The 17,925-nt window shown below is 48.2% G+C and overlaps 2 protein-coding genes across 3 annotated transcripts; both read left to right on the top strand.

Annotated features, from left to right (window-relative positions):
• Positions 1 to 160: 160 nt before the first annotated feature.
• Positions 161 to 8,381, top strand: TRMT2B (tRNA methyltransferase 2 homolog B (S. cerevisiae)). 2 transcript variants are annotated; one of them, XM_010568823.1, is made up of 12 exons: positions 161 to 655; positions 1,965 to 2,019; positions 2,432 to 2,551; positions 2,974 to 3,073; positions 4,089 to 4,159; positions 4,601 to 4,747; positions 4,888 to 4,982; positions 5,524 to 5,738; positions 5,867 to 5,968; positions 6,153 to 6,272; positions 7,273 to 7,372; positions 8,193 to 8,381. In XM_010568823.1, the coding sequence occupies exons 1-12, from the start codon at positions 474 to 476 to the stop codon at positions 8,317 to 8,319; spliced, it is 1,434 nt and encodes a 477-aa protein (XP_010567125.1). In that variant the 5' UTR covers positions 161 to 473; the 3' UTR covers positions 8,320 to 8,381. The 2 variants fall into 2 exon arrangements, with proteins under 2 accessions (XP_010567125.1, XP_010567124.1); XM_010568822.1 differs by lacking the exons at positions 7,273 to 7,372; positions 8,193 to 8,381 and having other exon boundaries at positions 161 to 293; positions 388 to 655; positions 6,153 to 7,229.
• A 1,933-nt stretch (positions 8,382 to 10,314) lies between these two features.
• TMEM35 (transmembrane protein 35) lies at positions 10,315 to 13,983 on the top strand. Its single transcript, XM_010568821.1, has 2 exons — positions 10,315 to 10,657; positions 13,466 to 13,983. Exons 1-2 carry the CDS (start codon positions 10,538 to 10,540, stop codon positions 13,850 to 13,852), a joined length of 507 nt encoding a protein of 168 aa, XP_010567123.1. The 5' UTR covers positions 10,315 to 10,537; the 3' UTR covers positions 13,853 to 13,983.
• The last annotated feature ends 3,942 nt before the right edge of the window (positions 13,984 to 17,925 follow it).

Here is a 17,925-nt window from a genome sequence, read left to right as displayed (position 1 = left end):
GGCGGCCGGCCGCCAGCGGAAGGAGCGAGCTTTTCGCCGGGCGAGGTGGGGGCCGAGCTACGGGAAGAGTGGCAGGGCTGGGCCGGGCCGGGCCGGCGGGGACTGGCAGCGGGCGCTGCTTGCCGAGCCCCAGCGCGGTGGCCGCCGGAGGCCGGTCGCCTGCGGCCGGGGAACGAAACGCCGCTTTTTGCTGCCCGTTCCCTCCGCGCCTCCCGCTCGGCCCCGGGCAGGGCCCCTCGCTGCGCTACCAGCACCGCTCGGCAGCTCCGAGCCAAGGGAGAATGCACCCGCTGGTCAGACCGGCCGTGGGTATTTTTAAACTTAAGTGGTTTCCTTTCTGGAGCGGACCTGGCCCCGAGCGTGGTGTTTTTCTCTACCCGCCTCCAGATCCGTAGCTGACGTGCCACTTCCTGGGACGCTGACTCTGGGCCCGCTGTGCTGCTTGCAGGGGTGCAGCCCCTTTCCTTCCCACCATGGCTCTGTCCTGGGCGTTGAGGCTACCGCACTGGCGCCTTTGCCCTTCGGGTGCTCACTTGAGCAGCCTGCCCGGTCAGGACCACAGCCTGCTGACAGAGAAGAAGACAGCAGCAAAGTGGAAGGAGAAGAAAAAGGCCCGGCAGGGCTGCAGCCTGCCAGGTTCCTCCTGGGAGGAGAGGTACCGCAATTCCAAAATGACCAAGCATTCTTCCAAAGCACCAAGCACCTGAAGCGGTTAGAGCAGTCAGTTGGGGGTTTCACGAACGCCCAGCTCTCCCCAGTAGGAATAGAAGAGCCAGGGCTCAGCTGGCTTCCCTGGAGCTTCGCCTGGGGATAGGAATAATGGAAAAGAAACAAAAAGGTCTAAGAGGAAAGGAGCAGGAGCAGAGCAGTTGCCATACTGGCAAGCAAAAAGTAATAGTCTGTTTGATTTGCAGTTCTGTGCCTGAAAGCAGCTGGCGCTGGTTGCTTTGGAAGCAGATCCAAAAATCCCAGGAAACAATAACGGCAGCTTATCCAGCTGTGGGGTGAGGTTCTCCATGGGCTCAGTGAGCCAGTAGTTGATGGATAGTTATGATAGTTTGGATCATATCCACCTCGCACCTTACTCTGTCTTTTTTTTTTAAATCGGCTTGTATGTGTTTTGTTCTTGCTCGCCCTGCTTCAGGTGCAAGTAGTGGCAGGTTCCGAGGTTTATTTATAAACTGCTGCTGTGTGGGTGGCTGAGCCAGTGAGAGTGGGCAGCCTGTAATTCCCTGCGTGCTACACACAAACTGTGCACTTGACTGCGGTGAATTTAATTAGCATTAGCAAAAAGATGTAGTAGTGGCTGGAAATGTGAGCAGGTAGATGATGCAGGATGGATGCACTGAGTGATGAAAGGAAGCATCTTGCTCTTTTAGGGGAAAACTCCAGGGAGATGGGACTTGGGCAGTCCTCAGAGCAGCAAGGGATGGCCAAAGCCTCTGATTCAGTGGGACAAAGCAACAGAGCCTATCTGAAGCTACAACATAATCTCTTTTTTGTTCCCTTCTCTGCACTTTGGGGTTTTTTTTCCCCTCTGACCCCAGTAACATCTGAATACTCATTCCCCTGGCTTTGCCAGCCTGGAGTCAGATCTCACCCAAGGCTTGGCAGGGCATCTCTGGGTCTCTGTGTGTGGGGAAACGCTGTTCCTGGCCCTGTCTTCTAGAGGGGATAAGAAAGATACCTGGGTTACCCAGGACACCAAGGCATTGCTGGTCAGTCTTCTGCCAAAGGCTCAGCCTTTGAGAGTTGGTCATTGTGGTTCCTGGGTCCCTCTTCCAGCCACAAGTATTCTGCACCAGGAAGGTGCCACGAAAAGGGAGTTTGGATGTTCACATCCAGCTCTGGTGCAGAGCCCATACCAGAATGGTCCTCCCCATGAAGGAGATGGTGGGGATGTTATGCCATAAGTATCAGGAGGCAAGTAGCTCTGGGCACTGCTGCGATGTTGTGCTTTCCAGGTTAGCGAACGCGGTGACTCCACTGTGGAGACTTCCCTATCAAGAGCAGCTGCAGGTAAGATGCGCTTACATGGACTTTTCTCTGTCGTGTTGCCCCAGCTGTCCCTCCTGTCCCCCTTGAGCAACAACCCTTAGCGTCTTAGTCACTTAATGCTGTAAACTCTTCAGACCCTATTTACTGCTGCTTTAATTCTTTAGTTATTGTGAAGGATAGAACTGGGAGGTTCCCTGTGGATGGGGTGTGTGACCAAGTGCTCCAGGCCAGCACTTGGGGACCATGGACACAGGATTTCTCTCTCTTCCCATTGCTCCAAGCAGCTGTGGTGATGAGAAAGGCAGAGTTCCTCTGGGACTATATCCCACTTGCAGTATTCCCTCCTGTTGCCCTTCCCAGAGGTGGGTGATGAAGAGCTGCCCCCTGTTGTGTGGTCCTGTAAGAGTATTTCTGGCTTAGGACTCCTCTGCAGGTGAAGTATCAAAGCCAGAGGAAGATTTTGCAGACACTGGCATCTCGTCTTGAGAAGCTGGGCATAGATGCACAGAAACCTGATGGACTCTGCTGTCCTCTCCAGCCTGTAGTCCCTTCAGTGAGTATCCTGTGGGGACACTGTCCCCGCTGAGCCACTGACAGTCTCCCACTCGACTCCCAAAGAGTCTCATGGCAGGGGTTACTTGGTTGCAGAGAATGTGTCTGTGGCAGTCTTTGCTAGCTTCTGCTTTGCAGCCTGTGACTGCCAGGGAGTGAAACAAGCCCAGTGATTAGGAGCCCTTTTTTGTGCCCAAGCCTTCCCTGATAAACCTGTCACTGTTATGTCACAGAGAGCCATTTCTTCTTCCCGAGTGGAAGTACTGGGGGCCTCATGCACAAGCTCCATTTCTGCGTTTTGCACATTCATGTGTATCTTCCCATGTTGCCGACAGAACAACCAGGCTGGGTTTTGGCTTTCCTCCATTACTTTCTCTTTTTCTTTTAATCCAAGGCTTTACTTTTCCTTCTTTTCTCCTTCAGCCCATCATTAATGGCTACCGAAACAAATCTACTTTCTCTGTGAACCGAGGACCGGATGGGAACCCCAAAACCGTGGGGTTGTATGTGGGAACTGGCAGAGGTCAGCGCAGGACAAGGAGCTGGGTAGAAAACTGCTGGTATGGGCTGGGTTGGGGCAAGGCTCTGCTGTGACAGCCTCCACCCAAGTTAGAAGCCTGAATCGTGGGGGATGCCAACAGAAACACCACCAAGTCTGGGGCAGCAATTTTAAAACCTCACTTCATTAGCCTCTGAAGAAACACCAGCTTCTAATTTGCTAAATACAGCAGTAAGGACAACAGCTGTGGTAGCAGCCCCTGCAGGATTTAGCTTTGTTATTCTTAATTATGCTGTTCCTGTGTTTTTGGCGTGTGCTGGGGGCCTGTGCTGAGCAGGGAGAGCATTGGGGCGGGGGGGGGGGGGGGGCGGGCCATAAGCAGCAGAGCAACATTGGAGCCTTTGGGATGCATGAGACAGTTTGGTTTTGTGCAGCAAAGATGTGAGCTGTGTGCTCCTTGCAGGCTGCTCAGTGGTGAGCTTGTTCATACCGTCTGTACTGGGTTTTGCTTGCCAGCACCCATAGCAAGAGGTGCTGGGGTGATTGCTGTGTACTTTTCTCATTGAAAAATAATTCCATGGATGCATTTTACCTCTGATAGCATTTAAACTGAAGTGGGAATGCTGTTTTCCAGGCAACCTAAACTGTTTTGCTGCTGTAAGCCCACACCATTATTCTCCAGTTAGAAAACCAGCTTGCTCTGCTCTGGCTCCCTTACTTTAAGAACAGTGCAGTGGGTCATTTGGGAGTTGCTAGAGGACATTTAAAAAGCTCCCAGAGCTCCAACCTCTTCATGGAAGTGAGTGACAGTTATCACTGGCAAAGGGAATTCTGGCAGGTCCTGCAGACTGCAAGTACCCAGAACATCCCAGGATTTAGTGGGGCACTTAGATACCAGGTGGTTTTTTTTTTTTCTTCCTTTTTTTTGTACAGTGGGAGAATTCAGGGGAAAGGCCTCTCACAGTTTATCATGTCAGATGCTACAGTGGTTTATGTGCCCTGAAACAAAACAATTAAATACCTGTCTGTCTCTCTCCAGCAAGAAATATTGTCTGTGTGAAAGCCAACCACATGGAGAACATACCCCCAGAACACAAACAAGTAGCTGAGGTAAATGAGTAAGTCATGTCTGTCCCTAGACTGTGGAGTAGAGGCACTGCCATAACTCTTATTTGGGAGAACGTTGTAATTTTAGTTAGGCTGTGTTTTCAAGTCCATTTTCATGTTGTGAACAGGCCTGACTGGTTGATGGATAAATGGTTTTTTTAAACTTGCATGTTAATGTTGCAGCCTCTAAACTGTCCCAAAGAATGAAGTTAATCAAGTGACAATAAATTCCTGCCAATCTGTTAAAATACATAAGAATTGAAATTATTAAAATGTCTTGTCTTCCAAGAACTTGGAAAGACCTTTCACTCAGTGTATTGAAATCAAACAGAAAAAAAAAGATTATGCTGGAGGAAGGGTCACCTGTTTGGGGTGCACAGAGTTATGCTAAGACCAGCCCAGTTGTCTTTGCTGTACCACAAGTGCCATTTCCCCTCCGCTCAGTGCTATGAGGAGTTCATCCGTCACTCCTCCCTGGACCCCTGCATCCTCTTCCATGAAGGTGGGCACTGGCGGGAGCTCGTGGTACGGACCACCAGGCATGGTCACACCATGGCTATCATCACCTTCCACCCCCAGGAGCTGGGCCAGGTGAGTACATGGAGCACAGAGCACCCAGCAAGAGGCACATCAGGTATCTGGCTGACCTGAGCTTGCTAGGTGTATCGCTGGGGAGAGGTGTTTAATCAGATTACCCAAACAGCTAGGTTTTCCTTTTTTGCTCTTGACAGGAGGCACTGGCTACTCAGAAAGCATTGCTTAAGGAGTTCTTCATGTGTGGACCTGGAACGATCTGTGCCTTGACTTCACTATATTTCCAAGAGAGGTATATGTCTTGACACAGGGAAACAGTGGAAACAAAATCACCTCCTTTTTCTCCCCCCTTCTCTGATCAAAGTCAAATTCTACCAGTTCAGGGAGTGCTTGAAGAGAATGACAGATGTTTGGATGCTTCTTGCAGATGTGGTTTTGAGATGGCCACATCTTTTGTTTTCCCAGACCTGAAATACTTGAATACACTACGGCTCTACCTCATGGGAATTATGAGCCTGAGAAACTAAAGAAAAAAACCTACAGTGGCTTCCCCAAGATAGTAAATCACATTAGCAGCAAAACTGGGGAATAGACCCTAGGACTGCTGCCTTCTGCAAAATAATTTTGATCCTTTTAATGAATACTAGGCTGTGCAAGTTACAGATCCCTTATAAAGAATCAAAATTCTTTGATCCTGTTGAAAGGCTTACAGGAAATAAAAGTTGGTGGGGGGAGAACCATCCTCCCTTGCACATAAGCATCCCAGGAATGGAAATGGAAATCAGCTGCCTCTCTGCTGCCGTCTAACAGCTAGGTTTGTTGTGCTCTGCTAGCACCAGGACACGCTGCTCCCATGAGGAGTCCCCCTTCCAGCTCCTTCACGGAGAGCCACACATCTTTGAAGAAGTGCTAGGCCTGAAGTTTCGCATCTCTCCAGATGCCTTTTTCCAAGTAAACACGGGTGCAGCAGAAGTTCTGTACCAGGTGGTCGGAGAGCTGAGTCAGGCTGGTGGCGACACCATCCTGCTCGACATCTGCTGTGGAACAGGTGAGTGGGGGCTGTGTGACCCTGGCTCCCAGGGCTGGTGCTTTGCGTGCCAAAAATGATCCCCACTATCTAAAGGCTTGTTTCTTCAGCATGGATGTACGGAGTATTTTTGTTTCCCTTGTTTCCAGGCACAATTGGTCTCTCTCTGGCTCACCAAGTGTCCAAGATTATTGGTATTGAGGTGGTGGTGAAGGCAATAGAGGATGCCAGGTGGAATGCAGCATTCAATGGTGAGTTCAAACTAGCCATGGCAGAAAGTTTCAAACTAACTGCTGAAAAAATTGGAAGCAGAAGGGAGCAGAGGGATTTTAACAAGTTACCTCCACACAGCCCCTCCAGGGCAGTACTTCATGTTATACCTAACATCTGGTGAGACTGACTGCTGAGTTCATGTGGCTGCTTTTTGCTTCACAGGAATTTCAAACTGTGAGTTTCACAGTGGAAAGGCAGAGACCGTGTTACCACAACTCCTGTCATCGTGGGAGGATGCCCAACCCCTTGTTGCTGTGGTGAACCCATCTCGGGCTGGGCTCCGTGAGAGAATATGCTGTTTATTTTCATCTTGAAAACAGAGTATTTTGAACAACTTCGGGGAGACCTGTTGTACTGGCTCCAAACCCTCTGCTTGCTTAGCTTTCTAGTTTCTTGCCTTGTTGCTGACAGCAGTTAAAATCCCACAGAGCTGTTGTTTTCAGTGCCTTTATCATGCTTCCTCTTTAAAGCAGACAGCTCTAATCTTTTTTCCATCTTTCATAGGCTCACAGAATTATTTAGGAGAGAAGGAGCCTCTGGAGGTCTGTGGTGCAATCTCCCAAATAAAGCAAGGCCAGCTTCAGAGTTGTATAGGGTTGCACAGGGCTATAAAGCCCAGTTGAGGTTTGAATGTGTCCAAGGGTAGATACCCTTTCCTGAAAATGTTTTACCTAGTATATTTAATCAGAATTTCCCCTTGCTGCAGCGCATCTGTTGCCTCTCATCCTCTTCTTGTACCCCTCTGAGGAGATTGTGGCTCCATCTTCTCTGTAATCCCCCCATGAGGCCCGTGAAGATAGCAAATGGATCCCTGCTCACCTTCTCTTCCCCAGGCTGAATAACTGCAGCCCTCACACTCTCCTTGTGCGTGCCGTGCCCCAGCCCTCTAACTGTCTTAGTGGTCTCCACTGGACTTGCTCCAGTGTGTATTGGGAAGTCCTAAACCAGTCCTGGTGCCCAGATGCAGTCTCACAAGTGTGTGTGGAAGGTTTTATGTGCCTCTGTGTCCAATTTTTCTCTCATCCTTCATCCCTCTGCTTCCCAGAGGGATTTCTCCCACTGCTCTACCCTGCCAAAACAGCTGAGCTGTTAGCAGCATGGGTTGCATCCCTGGCCTTCTAAAAGCCTGCATCTGTGACACGACATGGAAAAATATGTATATTCTTTTTTCCCTGTATTTTTGACAGTGCACTGCAGTTCTGTGATGCTTGCTGTGCGATCGTTCCTTCTGGAGAGCTCATGGTGGTGGGTCACTGGGAAAGCACATTATCTTTTTTTGTAGATTACAGGGTTGTGCGAGCCATCCGAAACTGCAAGCCTATCCGAAGGCTGCTCTACGTCTCCTGCAAGCCAGAAGGTGAAGCCATGAGGAACTTTCTTGAGTGAGCACCCTCCTCTCTTCCTTTCCACTGACCTTAGTGACAGACCCTATTATGTCCAGACAAGGACATAAATATCTGACCTTGGTTTAGGAGGGTTTTTGTTGCGACTGAATTTCACTGGGTGAGTTCTGCAGGTGTGATACAGGACTAGTCAGTGCATGGTAAGAAGTGGTTTATGCTTCTGTGTTACTTTGGGTTTACCTGCAAGCTGCGCTCACTGGTTTAAGGTAGCAGGTATTCTTCGGGTTTTATGTTCCAGCAGGATGCTTTAGTGCATCAGTAAGGAATAGAAAATAATGCAAACATGCTATAATGGTATTGTGCATCCTTCCCCAACAAAATAGCACATCTGGATGTGGGATGTGGAGTCCACTGGGTTCACTGAGGGAAGGTTGGCCCCTAGCCAATGAAGTGAAGCGAAAGGGATTAGTCACCTGCTTAGGGTTAATCATATAGCTAAGTCTTTATCTGGGGCAGGCCTGTTTGCAGGTGATAACTGTCTGCAGGTAACCAATGCAGGTAGTGCAAAACTGAGGATTATTTCCTAAGGGTATCAAGTACCTTTCAGCTGGGATTGCTTGTGAGAAAGGGAGCTTTAAAGCTGCCACTGACTCTTTAGCTTGTCCATGAGGTTTTCAGAGCTGGTTTGGGATTCAGTATTGATGGTTCCAGACCTCAGCCAGTGTCAGCTGCAGACTCTGAGGGATGTTAGCCAAACACACGATACCTCCTTAGTGCATCCTCTGTGCTATTGTGCTACCGATAACGGTGGGAAGGCTTCTGCTGATGGTGTAAAGGATGCTCTCTTTGCTTTCCACAGGCTGTGCTGCCCACCTGACCCAGGGAAGAAGCTGGCAGGAGAGCCATTTGCCCCCGCATTGGCTATACCTTTTGACATGTTTCCTCATACTGTTCATTGTGAGCTGGTGCTGCTGTTCACCCGCTAACAAGGAGGCAGGTATGCCAGCTCTGAGAGCTTGGGAAGAAGCTGAGAGCTACTGTCCTGAAGACTGGAGTCGATGTAGTTAGGATTTTAACTTGTTTACTTGAAAGTTGTATAAAAATAAATAATTTTGCTTTTGCTCTTACTTTGGGTTGCCTAACTACACTGTTCTGTAAGGAAACACTTGGATTTCTGGGGTGAAAAGGTTCTCTGCAGCATTTCATCACCATTCCCTCTCCTGCAAACCTTTTCTTGGGCTGCTGGTTAAAGTAGTCTGGAAAATACCCTCTCTCTGGTGTTGTGGTTTTTCACCGTCAACATGTGAATACAAAGTACTAACATCTACTGTATTTTCTAATACTGCCATGCCATTAGTTCTCTGCTTGCTTCAAGGATATTTCAGGTGTTTTTCAAGTTGATAACGAACTTGCTATGAAGAAACTGTAGGAACTAGAAATCCTCATGCTTGACTGGGAAAATGTTGGCTTTTGGGGTCAGGGAAGTATTTCCTGTATAAACTTCCAAAATCAATATTGAATCTCTATCAGTCACGTGGGTAAGTTGGAGGCAATGAGAAAGTTTCTTCTATAAAACAAAATCAAGAGAGAACAGGTTTCAGTGTCTCTCCTTCCACACCTGCCTCCCCCTTCCGCACTAATGCTTGCTGATACCTAAATATGAAGTGCCCTGTGAAAATGTCAGCAGCAAGAAGTTATTTCCTCACCAGGTTGCTCTGCAATAGCTAATTCAAAAGTTTAGTGTGTTTTGTATCTGTCTTGCCATGCTCACTGACTGGCAAGCTGTGAACCTCAATGTTACGTTAAGTTCTCTCCAGCTCTTCAAAAGGTGGAGCTGCTACAGCCTGGAGGTAGGTCTGAGTGAGCGGAGTTCCCTTGTGTTTTGTGAACTTCACGTTGTTTTGAGGGTTCCTTTTATTTTTCTTTTTAGATTTTTACTTTTATGTTGTACTGAAGTTACCTTTTGGTTTATCCTGGTCATCTAGGCCAGACCAGTAGCAGAACACATTTCTACAGTCAGGCTGTTAAATTTGACTCTTTCATCCAAAAGAGGAATTCCCTATCTGATTTGGGTGAATCAAGGCTGGTAAACTCCCAAGGAAACAGGGGAGCTGCCTGTATTTTTCAGACTTGTAGCTCGAGTCTTAAGAAACCCTGAGCTTGGAATAATAACAACAACCACCAGTTCTCAAGCCACGGGGGCTTAAAATACATTTGTTTAGGACTTGAGACTTACTATGCCAGAAAGGGAGGTGATGGGGAGAATCTTGACAGGCATAGGAAGTGTCACTCTTGTACTGTCCCATGAGTGTAAGATTTTTGCACACTGTTACTGCCTCTTATTTTCAGTTTATAGCAAAGGATGCAGTTTTCCAGCAGTTCTGTTTTGTATAATTATACCTAGGCTTCTCGCTGCAAGATCTGAATGGTTTTCTGCTTCCCCTGGCTATGCTTTTGTCAAAAGGAAATTTGTTGCAAATTAGAGGGGGAGAGATAACGACTTTAAATCAGGAAGTAACAGAGGATCAGGAAACCTTTCCACTAGTCTCTGGAGAGCTGAACATACAGGACAGGTTTTATCTGCAATGGGGGAGGGTGGCACAGTGGCCTCACCATCCCTTTTGGGCATCAGGTTCCAGGAGAGCCATAGGGGCAAGACATCTTTTTTGCTTTTCTGGGGCAAATATATTAAGCAATATGTTGTTTGCTGTGTATTAGTGTCTGAGCATCTGAAACTGAAAGCTGCCTATGTAGAAGAGACCTCCAACTTCTACAAGACTTCCCCCGTAGCAGGTTACTCTTGTGCCCTCTGCTAACATGTCCCCGTTTTCCCACTGCTGAGCAAGTGCTATGCGTTTGGCTGCCATCCGCATCCCCAAAACTGGCTCAGTCTCAGCTTTCTGTGGGTAATTTATGGAACGTGTAAGGAAACAGAGGGTGACTTAGAGGTAGGAGCGGTGGCAATGCTCATCGCCGGGCAGGTGCTAGAGCTGCCTGGCTCTGGCCGCATGGTTGCGGGGCATTAGGACCCGGAGGCTGCCAAGTGGAGGAGGCTGAATCCCCCTCCCGCTGTCAGCCTCGCCGCCTCTGCAGCTTTATTCCTCATCTCCTTCAATGGTGACGGACTACCTCCCGCCCGGGCTGGCAGCCAGAGCGAGAAGGCCTCGCTAGGACCAGTTCCCAGGACCGGTTCCCAGCGGCTCCATGGCATCTCCCAGGACTATCACCATCGTCGCCCTCTCGGTGGCCCTGGGGCTCTTTTTCGTCTTTATGGGGACCATCAAACTGACCCCTCGGCTCAGCAGAGATGCCTACAATGAGATGGTGAGTACGGCGGTGGCAGCATGGAGGGAGACGCATTAGTGCTCTCTCCCCTCAACCTTGCGGCAGCAGCAGTGTTTGCAGTGGGATACACGGAGGGTGACCGCTCTGGAGCCCTGAGCGGGAGAGGGAAGAAGCTTATCTGTCTCCTTATTTGATGGACACGGAGAGAAACAAATAATACACAGTGCCGAGGATATCCTGGCAGCCCTTGCCTGGGCTCCATCTGAGCCCATCCATGGAGAAACCTCTTGTGGATAAGGACAGGGAGGGGAGGCAAGGAGGAGGGGGTAGCACAGCACACCGATGCCTGCAAAAGATGGGGACGCAAGGGTCTCTGAAAAGCAAGGTTTGAAGAAGTGCCAGACATGTAGCAGGCACGTACAGCTGATCCCTGGGAGAATACCTACCCCCTAGACTGGGGGTACGAAAAGCAGATGCCTGCTTTGGCAGCCAGATGATCATCCTCAAAATTCTGTGCTTTAAAGCAAGGATACTGAGACTGACTGTCCCTGCCTCACTGGACTTGTGCAGGGGCTAATTCATGACTGTGAAATGCTTTGAGATTCTTAGCTGGCAGAAGAAGATATTATTAATAGTCACCTTATTATTCTCTTTAGCCTGGGAAATGAGCCTCTCCTCCTCTTGCCTAATGGGAAAGGGGTGAGGAGAGGAAGGGAAGTCACTGTGTGCATTTCTCAGCTGGTGAGCTAGTTTGTGCTCCCCTCTGCCCAGGACCAACCCTGCTGCAGAGCTTTTGCCAGCTGCGAGCTGCAGGCAGGTGAAGGACTGGCTGCCACGTTTTGCTTCCTTGTCTATATTTATTTATTCTCCTGCTCCCCACTCCCACCCCCTGTTATATTTATTGCAGTGGCTGAAAAGTGTTGGTATAATTTTTGTGCTCATAAAAAAATAGTGCTGGAAGTTTCCAGTACATTCTGTTCTCTCCCTTTGCTCCACCTGCCCAGCTGCTTTTCCTTAGCTCTCAAATAACATCTGAATTGCAGTGCCTCATCTGCAGCCCAGCAGCATAGGGATCTCACAGAGGAGAATCACCAAAAAGTAACTCGGGAGGAAAAGACTGAGATAAAATGCCCAGAAAACAAAGCTCTTAAGCTTCTGCTACATAAGGGACAGAAAAAAACACTGAGACTTTAGAAGCATTGCAAAATCCTTGCTCTGTAAAGTATTTCTCTGTCCCTTTCTGCTTTACCAAGTCAGGCCTACAGGTAGGAATGATCTCTGTTTCTACAAAGAGAAAGCAGAGGTACTTGGATATTACACAGCGTCATCATTCTTAATAGCCCATATTGTAATGTGTTCATGGCTCATTAGGCTTTCATGCTTTTGCTGCGCTGTGTACCAGGGTGGTCTGTCATGTAATGGAGACAGTTAGTGAAAACCTGATCTTGCCAATCAGTAAGCATGGCTTCTTGCCCCAGCAAAAAGAGAACCTCTGTTACCTACCTACAACACCAAATTTGCAGGTTTTTATTCAGCAAAAAACAGACATGCTAGTTTGTCTATCAAAATAGTTAAAACACCAGAGTACTCTAGGACATGCTGATAGTACATTTCTTTAAAAAGCTGTATTTTTTCACAACTGTTTAAAAATACTCTGCTCTGAGGTTTTATTCACTGAATGTTTAAAATGCATCCTTACAATGCATACACTTAGAGTAAATGTGTCATGAGATCTTCAATTATTTAGTAGCAAATATGACAATGCTGTGTATTTTTTAACCACATGTGAAGTGTAAGCTCCTCATAGAAGGAAGCAGCAAAATTTACAGAGAAGTGGGGAAGTTCTGTGTGCCTGTAGTGCAGGTTTCCAAAATCACCTGGCAGTAAATCTACAATCTGATCAGTGCCCATGAGAGCTGGACAACCTGAGATTCAGCTTCCATTTCCCTCTCCCTGAGTAGAAAGCAGAAAACACAATGGCAAGAATATCTACAGGGATAGTACACTCAAGTGTAAGTGGAAATAATTTCAATATCTCCAATAATTAGGAGCTTTATGAAAATATATAAAAAAGAGGAAATACTTGATTGAAAAAAAAAAAACCAAACAAAAACAATAAGCCCACGAGTACCTAATGTTCACGTGCAAGAACTTGAATGTGTGTAAGGACAGAGGTTGTTTCTTCCCTGAAACAATGAGGCAGCTGTGTAAGGAGGCTGTCTTGCAGCTTACACTGCTTCTAAATCCAGCATAAACCAGGGAGCAAAGGATGTCACGTCAGCTTGCGTTCATCTGAGGAAAGAAAGGATCATAAACATCTGTAAGCAAAGGATAGGGTTGGTGAATCTCAGCTTTGATGTATAGTCCCATGCTAAGATTGTAGTGCCCATAAACACTGTAAGTTGCTTTGAGGTAGAGACTTCTGCTTTTATTTGCTGTGCCTTGGCTTTGCAGGGACTAGGTGTGTTATTAATTATAAAGGACGAGCTGCTCTTAGAGAGAGGTACTTTTTTTTAACAACATGGTTCTGCATTGCTAATTTGAGCAATCGGAACTTCAGATTTCAGGAGAGGGTACACCTGGCCAGGTCCTAGCTCAACAGATGGGTGCTAGGTTGCTGAACTTTTTCCAGTGAGGAGACAACAGCTTATGAAGGGGGAATTGCAGGTTGATGGTGTTAATATCCCTCCAACAGAAGCTTTAGGGGTACAGATTGGATATTGTGCTAGAGGGGCCTGTGATGATTGAAGTGATCTTTAGGTCATATTGCAGATCAGTCTATTTCAATGGAAGTCACCTTTACTTTCTCACATCATGGTGTTCTACGCTATTACTGCTTGATTTCAGAAACGAGCATACAAAAGCTACGTGCGGGCCCTCCCCATGCTAAAGAAGATGGGAGTCAGCTCCATCCTTCTCCGCAAGAGCATTGGTGCCCTAGAAGTGGTATGTGGCATTGTCATGACACTGGTGCCTGGTCGCCCCAAAGACGTGGCCAACTTTCTCCTCCTCCTCCTTGTGCTGGCTGTGCTCTTTTTCCACCAGCTAGTGGGGGATCCACTCAAGCGTTACGCCCATGCACTAGTCTTTGGGATCCTGCTTACCTGTCGTCTGCTGATTGCCCGCCAGCCTGAGGAGCAGCCGCCAGAAAAGAGGATCCTGTCAGTGAATGGGGATGAGCAGCCACTCATCCATGAAGCAGCTCCTGAGAAAGGCAAAATGAAGGTATCCTAGTTGAGTGCGTGTGAGAAATACGGACCCTCAAGGCAGCTCTCTCCAAAATCACCCAGAAAATTTGTTTTTTATTTACCTATTCATATTTTTTGTCTGTATAAATAAAGTTGCACTTGGGGTCTGAGAGACACGTTATGTCTACACTGTAGTCTTGCTTTTGCTGCTGCCCCGTAAGGTAGAAAAATACAAGCTAGTTTTCACCAGGACAGCTTGGAGGCAGTTAGCAGCTTGGCTGGAATAGCACTGGCCTCAGCAGGAGCTGCAAAACCAGCCTGAGAGCATGGGCAAAGACTTGGCCAGGTAGTCACACTAACTTGGCAGTGGGGAGATTAGTCCCCGAGCATTTGCCCCAAGCCCCATGGCAGTTGGAACCTAGCCTGGATGCACTTCTGCTACACCGCAGTCTTGGCAACAGTGGCTGGGTAGAACATAACCAGAGTGTCCCTGTGCTGGCTTGTGCAGCCCCATCCACAAATCTACATTTCCTCTTCCACGGTCAAGGGGGGGGAAAGGACCCTACTGAGCATAAAAGTGCTGTTTGTTGTGTTTGAAAGGGATCCCTTAGCCTTTGCTGGCTCTGTGCCCAGTCCTTTCTTTGGACTGGTTATCCATGGAAAACATGGGATGCACTATTTGCATCTTCCTTGATTTCCACACTTTGCACAGGCTCTAAAACTTGGACAATGGCCTGATAACAGTAATTTTCTGCCTGCTTCACGCAAGGCAATGGCATCTCTTTACCTCTCTTGGCAGAGAGTAAGGACCCCTGGTGAGGGAATGGGGAGCAGAACTGTCCAAAAAACTCCAGAATATGTCTGCTGTTGGCAAATAGCATCAGGCTCCCAATTTCCTTGCAAGAAAAAAATTCCTTTTTCCACAACTACTGCAACTTTATAGAATTGTCGGTTATTGCTGATAGATGAGGGACTGAATGTGTCCAGGTACCTCATTGTTCATCCCATATACAGCTTCGGTGAGCTGTGGGAGGTCCTGTCACCAGAGCCTGAATCCCCATGTGTTGTATCTGAAATCTTGCAATGTGTCGTAGGAAGCATGTGTTACCTCTGAGTGAGTTTGTTTTTCTTGATGTTTGTCTGTTTTCAGTTCTTCCTTATTTTCTTAATTATTCATGAAAATAAACTTTTTGAAATTTGGAGAAAAATGTCTTGACAGAAACAAATTTTCTTTTTTTGAGAGACACATCTGAAAATATTTTTCCTGTGCTCAAACACTGCACCTAAAAGGGGCAGAATTATGTCAGGGGAATTTCAGAGAAAGACAAGGTGATGCAGGATGGAAGCTGCCTGAACACTACTGTGCTATATATTAATAACCACAGGCATTTTAATTGACCATTTTCATGAAACAGTCTCAGATAAATTTCTGCTTCAGCACAATGTGGCAGTGAGAAAAGACATTAAAACTGCAGTAAAATGTCAGTATAATATCTCTATAAAAATTGATAATGGATGTTCATATGCAGTATATCCAGTTTTCTTATGTCTTCTGCTGAGACAAATGTAATCCCAAATATATATATGCTGAAAAATCCTCCTCCTAGAACCCTAAAGAGTGAGCAATTATCTCTTATCAGATGTGCACCCTGTACCAACAGGCCACCTATGTTAGACAATCTCTTGTCTTTACAGACTACCTTAAGGTCATCCCAAATGCACATAGAATTTGCTTTACTTCCCAAAACACACTTCATCTACCATGCCCTAACTGGAGTTATTATTCACTTTTAAATTCAAAACGAAGTAAAAATACCACCAACTCAAAACCACACCATGATGTGTATTCCTACACAAAGTACTGACAACTGAATTGCTGCAACCTTTCCGCCAGCTGCCCTCACACGTGCAGCTAACTCGGTAAACTTTTGGAAAAGAGTGTTTGTCTTTTGTAATGTTCTTCACCAAAACCTGTATAGAAGCCATAATAGTAAATGTAAAATATTCCGCATAGCAAAGCTTATCCCTGCAAAAACTTCAGACTGTAAGTGAATTCTGGAAAATGTCCCCCCCTTGTCACATTTCCAACGGTACGAATTACTGATCTGCAGTGGTGGCTACGCATTCTTTATTACAGAGGAAGACAAGATTCTTCCTGGAGTCCAGTAACAAGAATTCTGTATTTATCTATATTAGGTTGACCTCCATCATTGCCCCCCAGCATTAGCAAACTGTTTTTGGAAGCTACCAGTCATCTTTGCTTGCTAGAGGTGATAAGGCGCCAAGAACTAATTTAGTCCTTTTGTAAGGCCACGATGCCAATTTACTCTTCCTCCCCCCCCGCGCTTTTCTTTCTTCTTTTTATCCCCAAGCCCGTAATTTCATTCCCGTCGGTCTCGTCCAGCTGCTGCCATGGCAGGCACCTTCTAGCGCCAAGTTGTGAGAGGAGAGGCGCCCGCAGAGCGTGCCGGGCGGAGCTGCGGCCTGCCTGAGGGAAGGCTCACCAGACCCGCCCAGCCGCCCGCAGCACCGCAGGACCTGCCCGTCCAAAGAGGGGTGAAACGGACCGCCGCTTATCGCTGACCCTCCTCGAGTTCCAACCTTTTAGGCCCCATCCCCCACAGGCCTTCCCAGTTGCGCTCCCCCCCGGCCCGGCCTCCTCCCGCAGGCACGCCGAGACCGCTGCGCACGCGCCACGCCGCCGCGAGACCGCGCATGCTCAACACCCTGCGCATGCGCGAGACGAGGAGGCAGTGGCGGCGGCGGAGGAGAGGGGGAGGGGGCGCTCGCGCGGGCGCGGGCCCTCCCATTGGCCGCCGTGGCCGTGGCTGGCGGGCAGTGCGCATGCGCGGGATGCGGCGCGGAGGTTTGAACTGCGGGGCGGTTGGAGCCGGCGCTGACAGGAGGTAACTGCGGCGGGGGCAGCGGCCGTGGCAGTAGGCCCCGTGCCCGGGGGCCTCCCCGGGGTGACTTCTCCGCCGGGGTGGGGGGGCTCCTTGCCGCCGCTCTCGGGCTCCGGAGCCGGAGTGCCTGAGCGCGGCGGTGGGGCTGGGTCGGGAGGGCCTCGGCTCCTTCCGTTCCCTCAGGGCCCCTCCTCTGCGGAGCATCACAGAGGGGCCTGCGGGGCCGTCCAGGGGGAGCCGCTGTGTGGAGTTAGAGGGGGAAGAGTGTGCGTGCGTCGGCTGGCGAGGAGGGGAAGGGATGTTCGTGCCAAATACCCGTGTGGAAGTGTCTAGTACTGAATGAGCTGTGCAATGGCGGGCTCGCTGTTAGTAAGAAGTGGTGTTCCAGCCTGTCTGTTAGTTCTGCTTTAAGGTCTGGTGGTGCTCTCTTCCCCACCAAACCTTTCTGATAGAAATCCTGCAGGACAAAAGAAAAAAAAAATAGGCAGAGCAGGTGCTAAGGAGTCTGTGAGAAAGCTGCTGTTGTACTCCAGAGTGTGGTAGCGGAGGACTGTTAGCTCGATCTGCTTTCTGAACCACTTACAGTGTGCTCAGCTGATTCAAGGTGCAACAAGCAAGATTCCAGAGCATTTGAGGTTTTCTGTAACTCTTACATGTCAGTCCAGCTCATGTCAAAGTAACCATGGTATAGTCACCATCAGGAAGTTTCACTGTTTCAAAGCATCTCAGTTATTCTTAGCCGCCATCATGCAAAGCATCTTTGTGGGAGTTCTGATGTGTTTGGTGTTGTCCTTTAATACTGAGGGGGCACATTTCACTTGATGTCAGTAGGTTTCATTTGTAAATTGAATGCCCTGTGTGCTCTTCAGAGCAGATCTCAACACAGCCAGCCAGAGATTTGTTCTTAGTATGCTGCACAGGGAAGTTAGTGACAAACAAACCTGTAGGAAAATAGGGATGATTCTAACATCTTAAGGAAGTGAGAGCCAAAGAGGGAGTAGGAATTGAAAATCATTCTGTTTTATTGTGTCGGAAAAGCTGGGAAGCAAAAGATAGGCTCTACCATCTAGGGACACGCATGCATACTCTACCAAATCCAGGAAATTGTAGCAAAATTTCACATTTTGTGGGTAAAAGGTTGATGTCTCTAGCATGTTGAGGAGAAAATGACACTTATCATGGTTGTATTTTGCCCAGAGCTAGGCAGTTTTGTAGT

The sequence above is a fragment of the Haliaeetus leucocephalus genome, unplaced genomic scaffold (assembly GCF_000737465.1).
Source record: "Haliaeetus leucocephalus isolate CR32 unplaced genomic scaffold, Haliaeetus_leucocephalus-4.0 Scaffold258, whole genome shotgun sequence".
NCBI classification, from domain to species: Eukaryota; Metazoa; Chordata; class Aves; order Accipitriformes; family Accipitridae; genus Haliaeetus; species Haliaeetus leucocephalus.
This window is presented reverse-complemented; position numbering and strand designations above follow the sequence as displayed.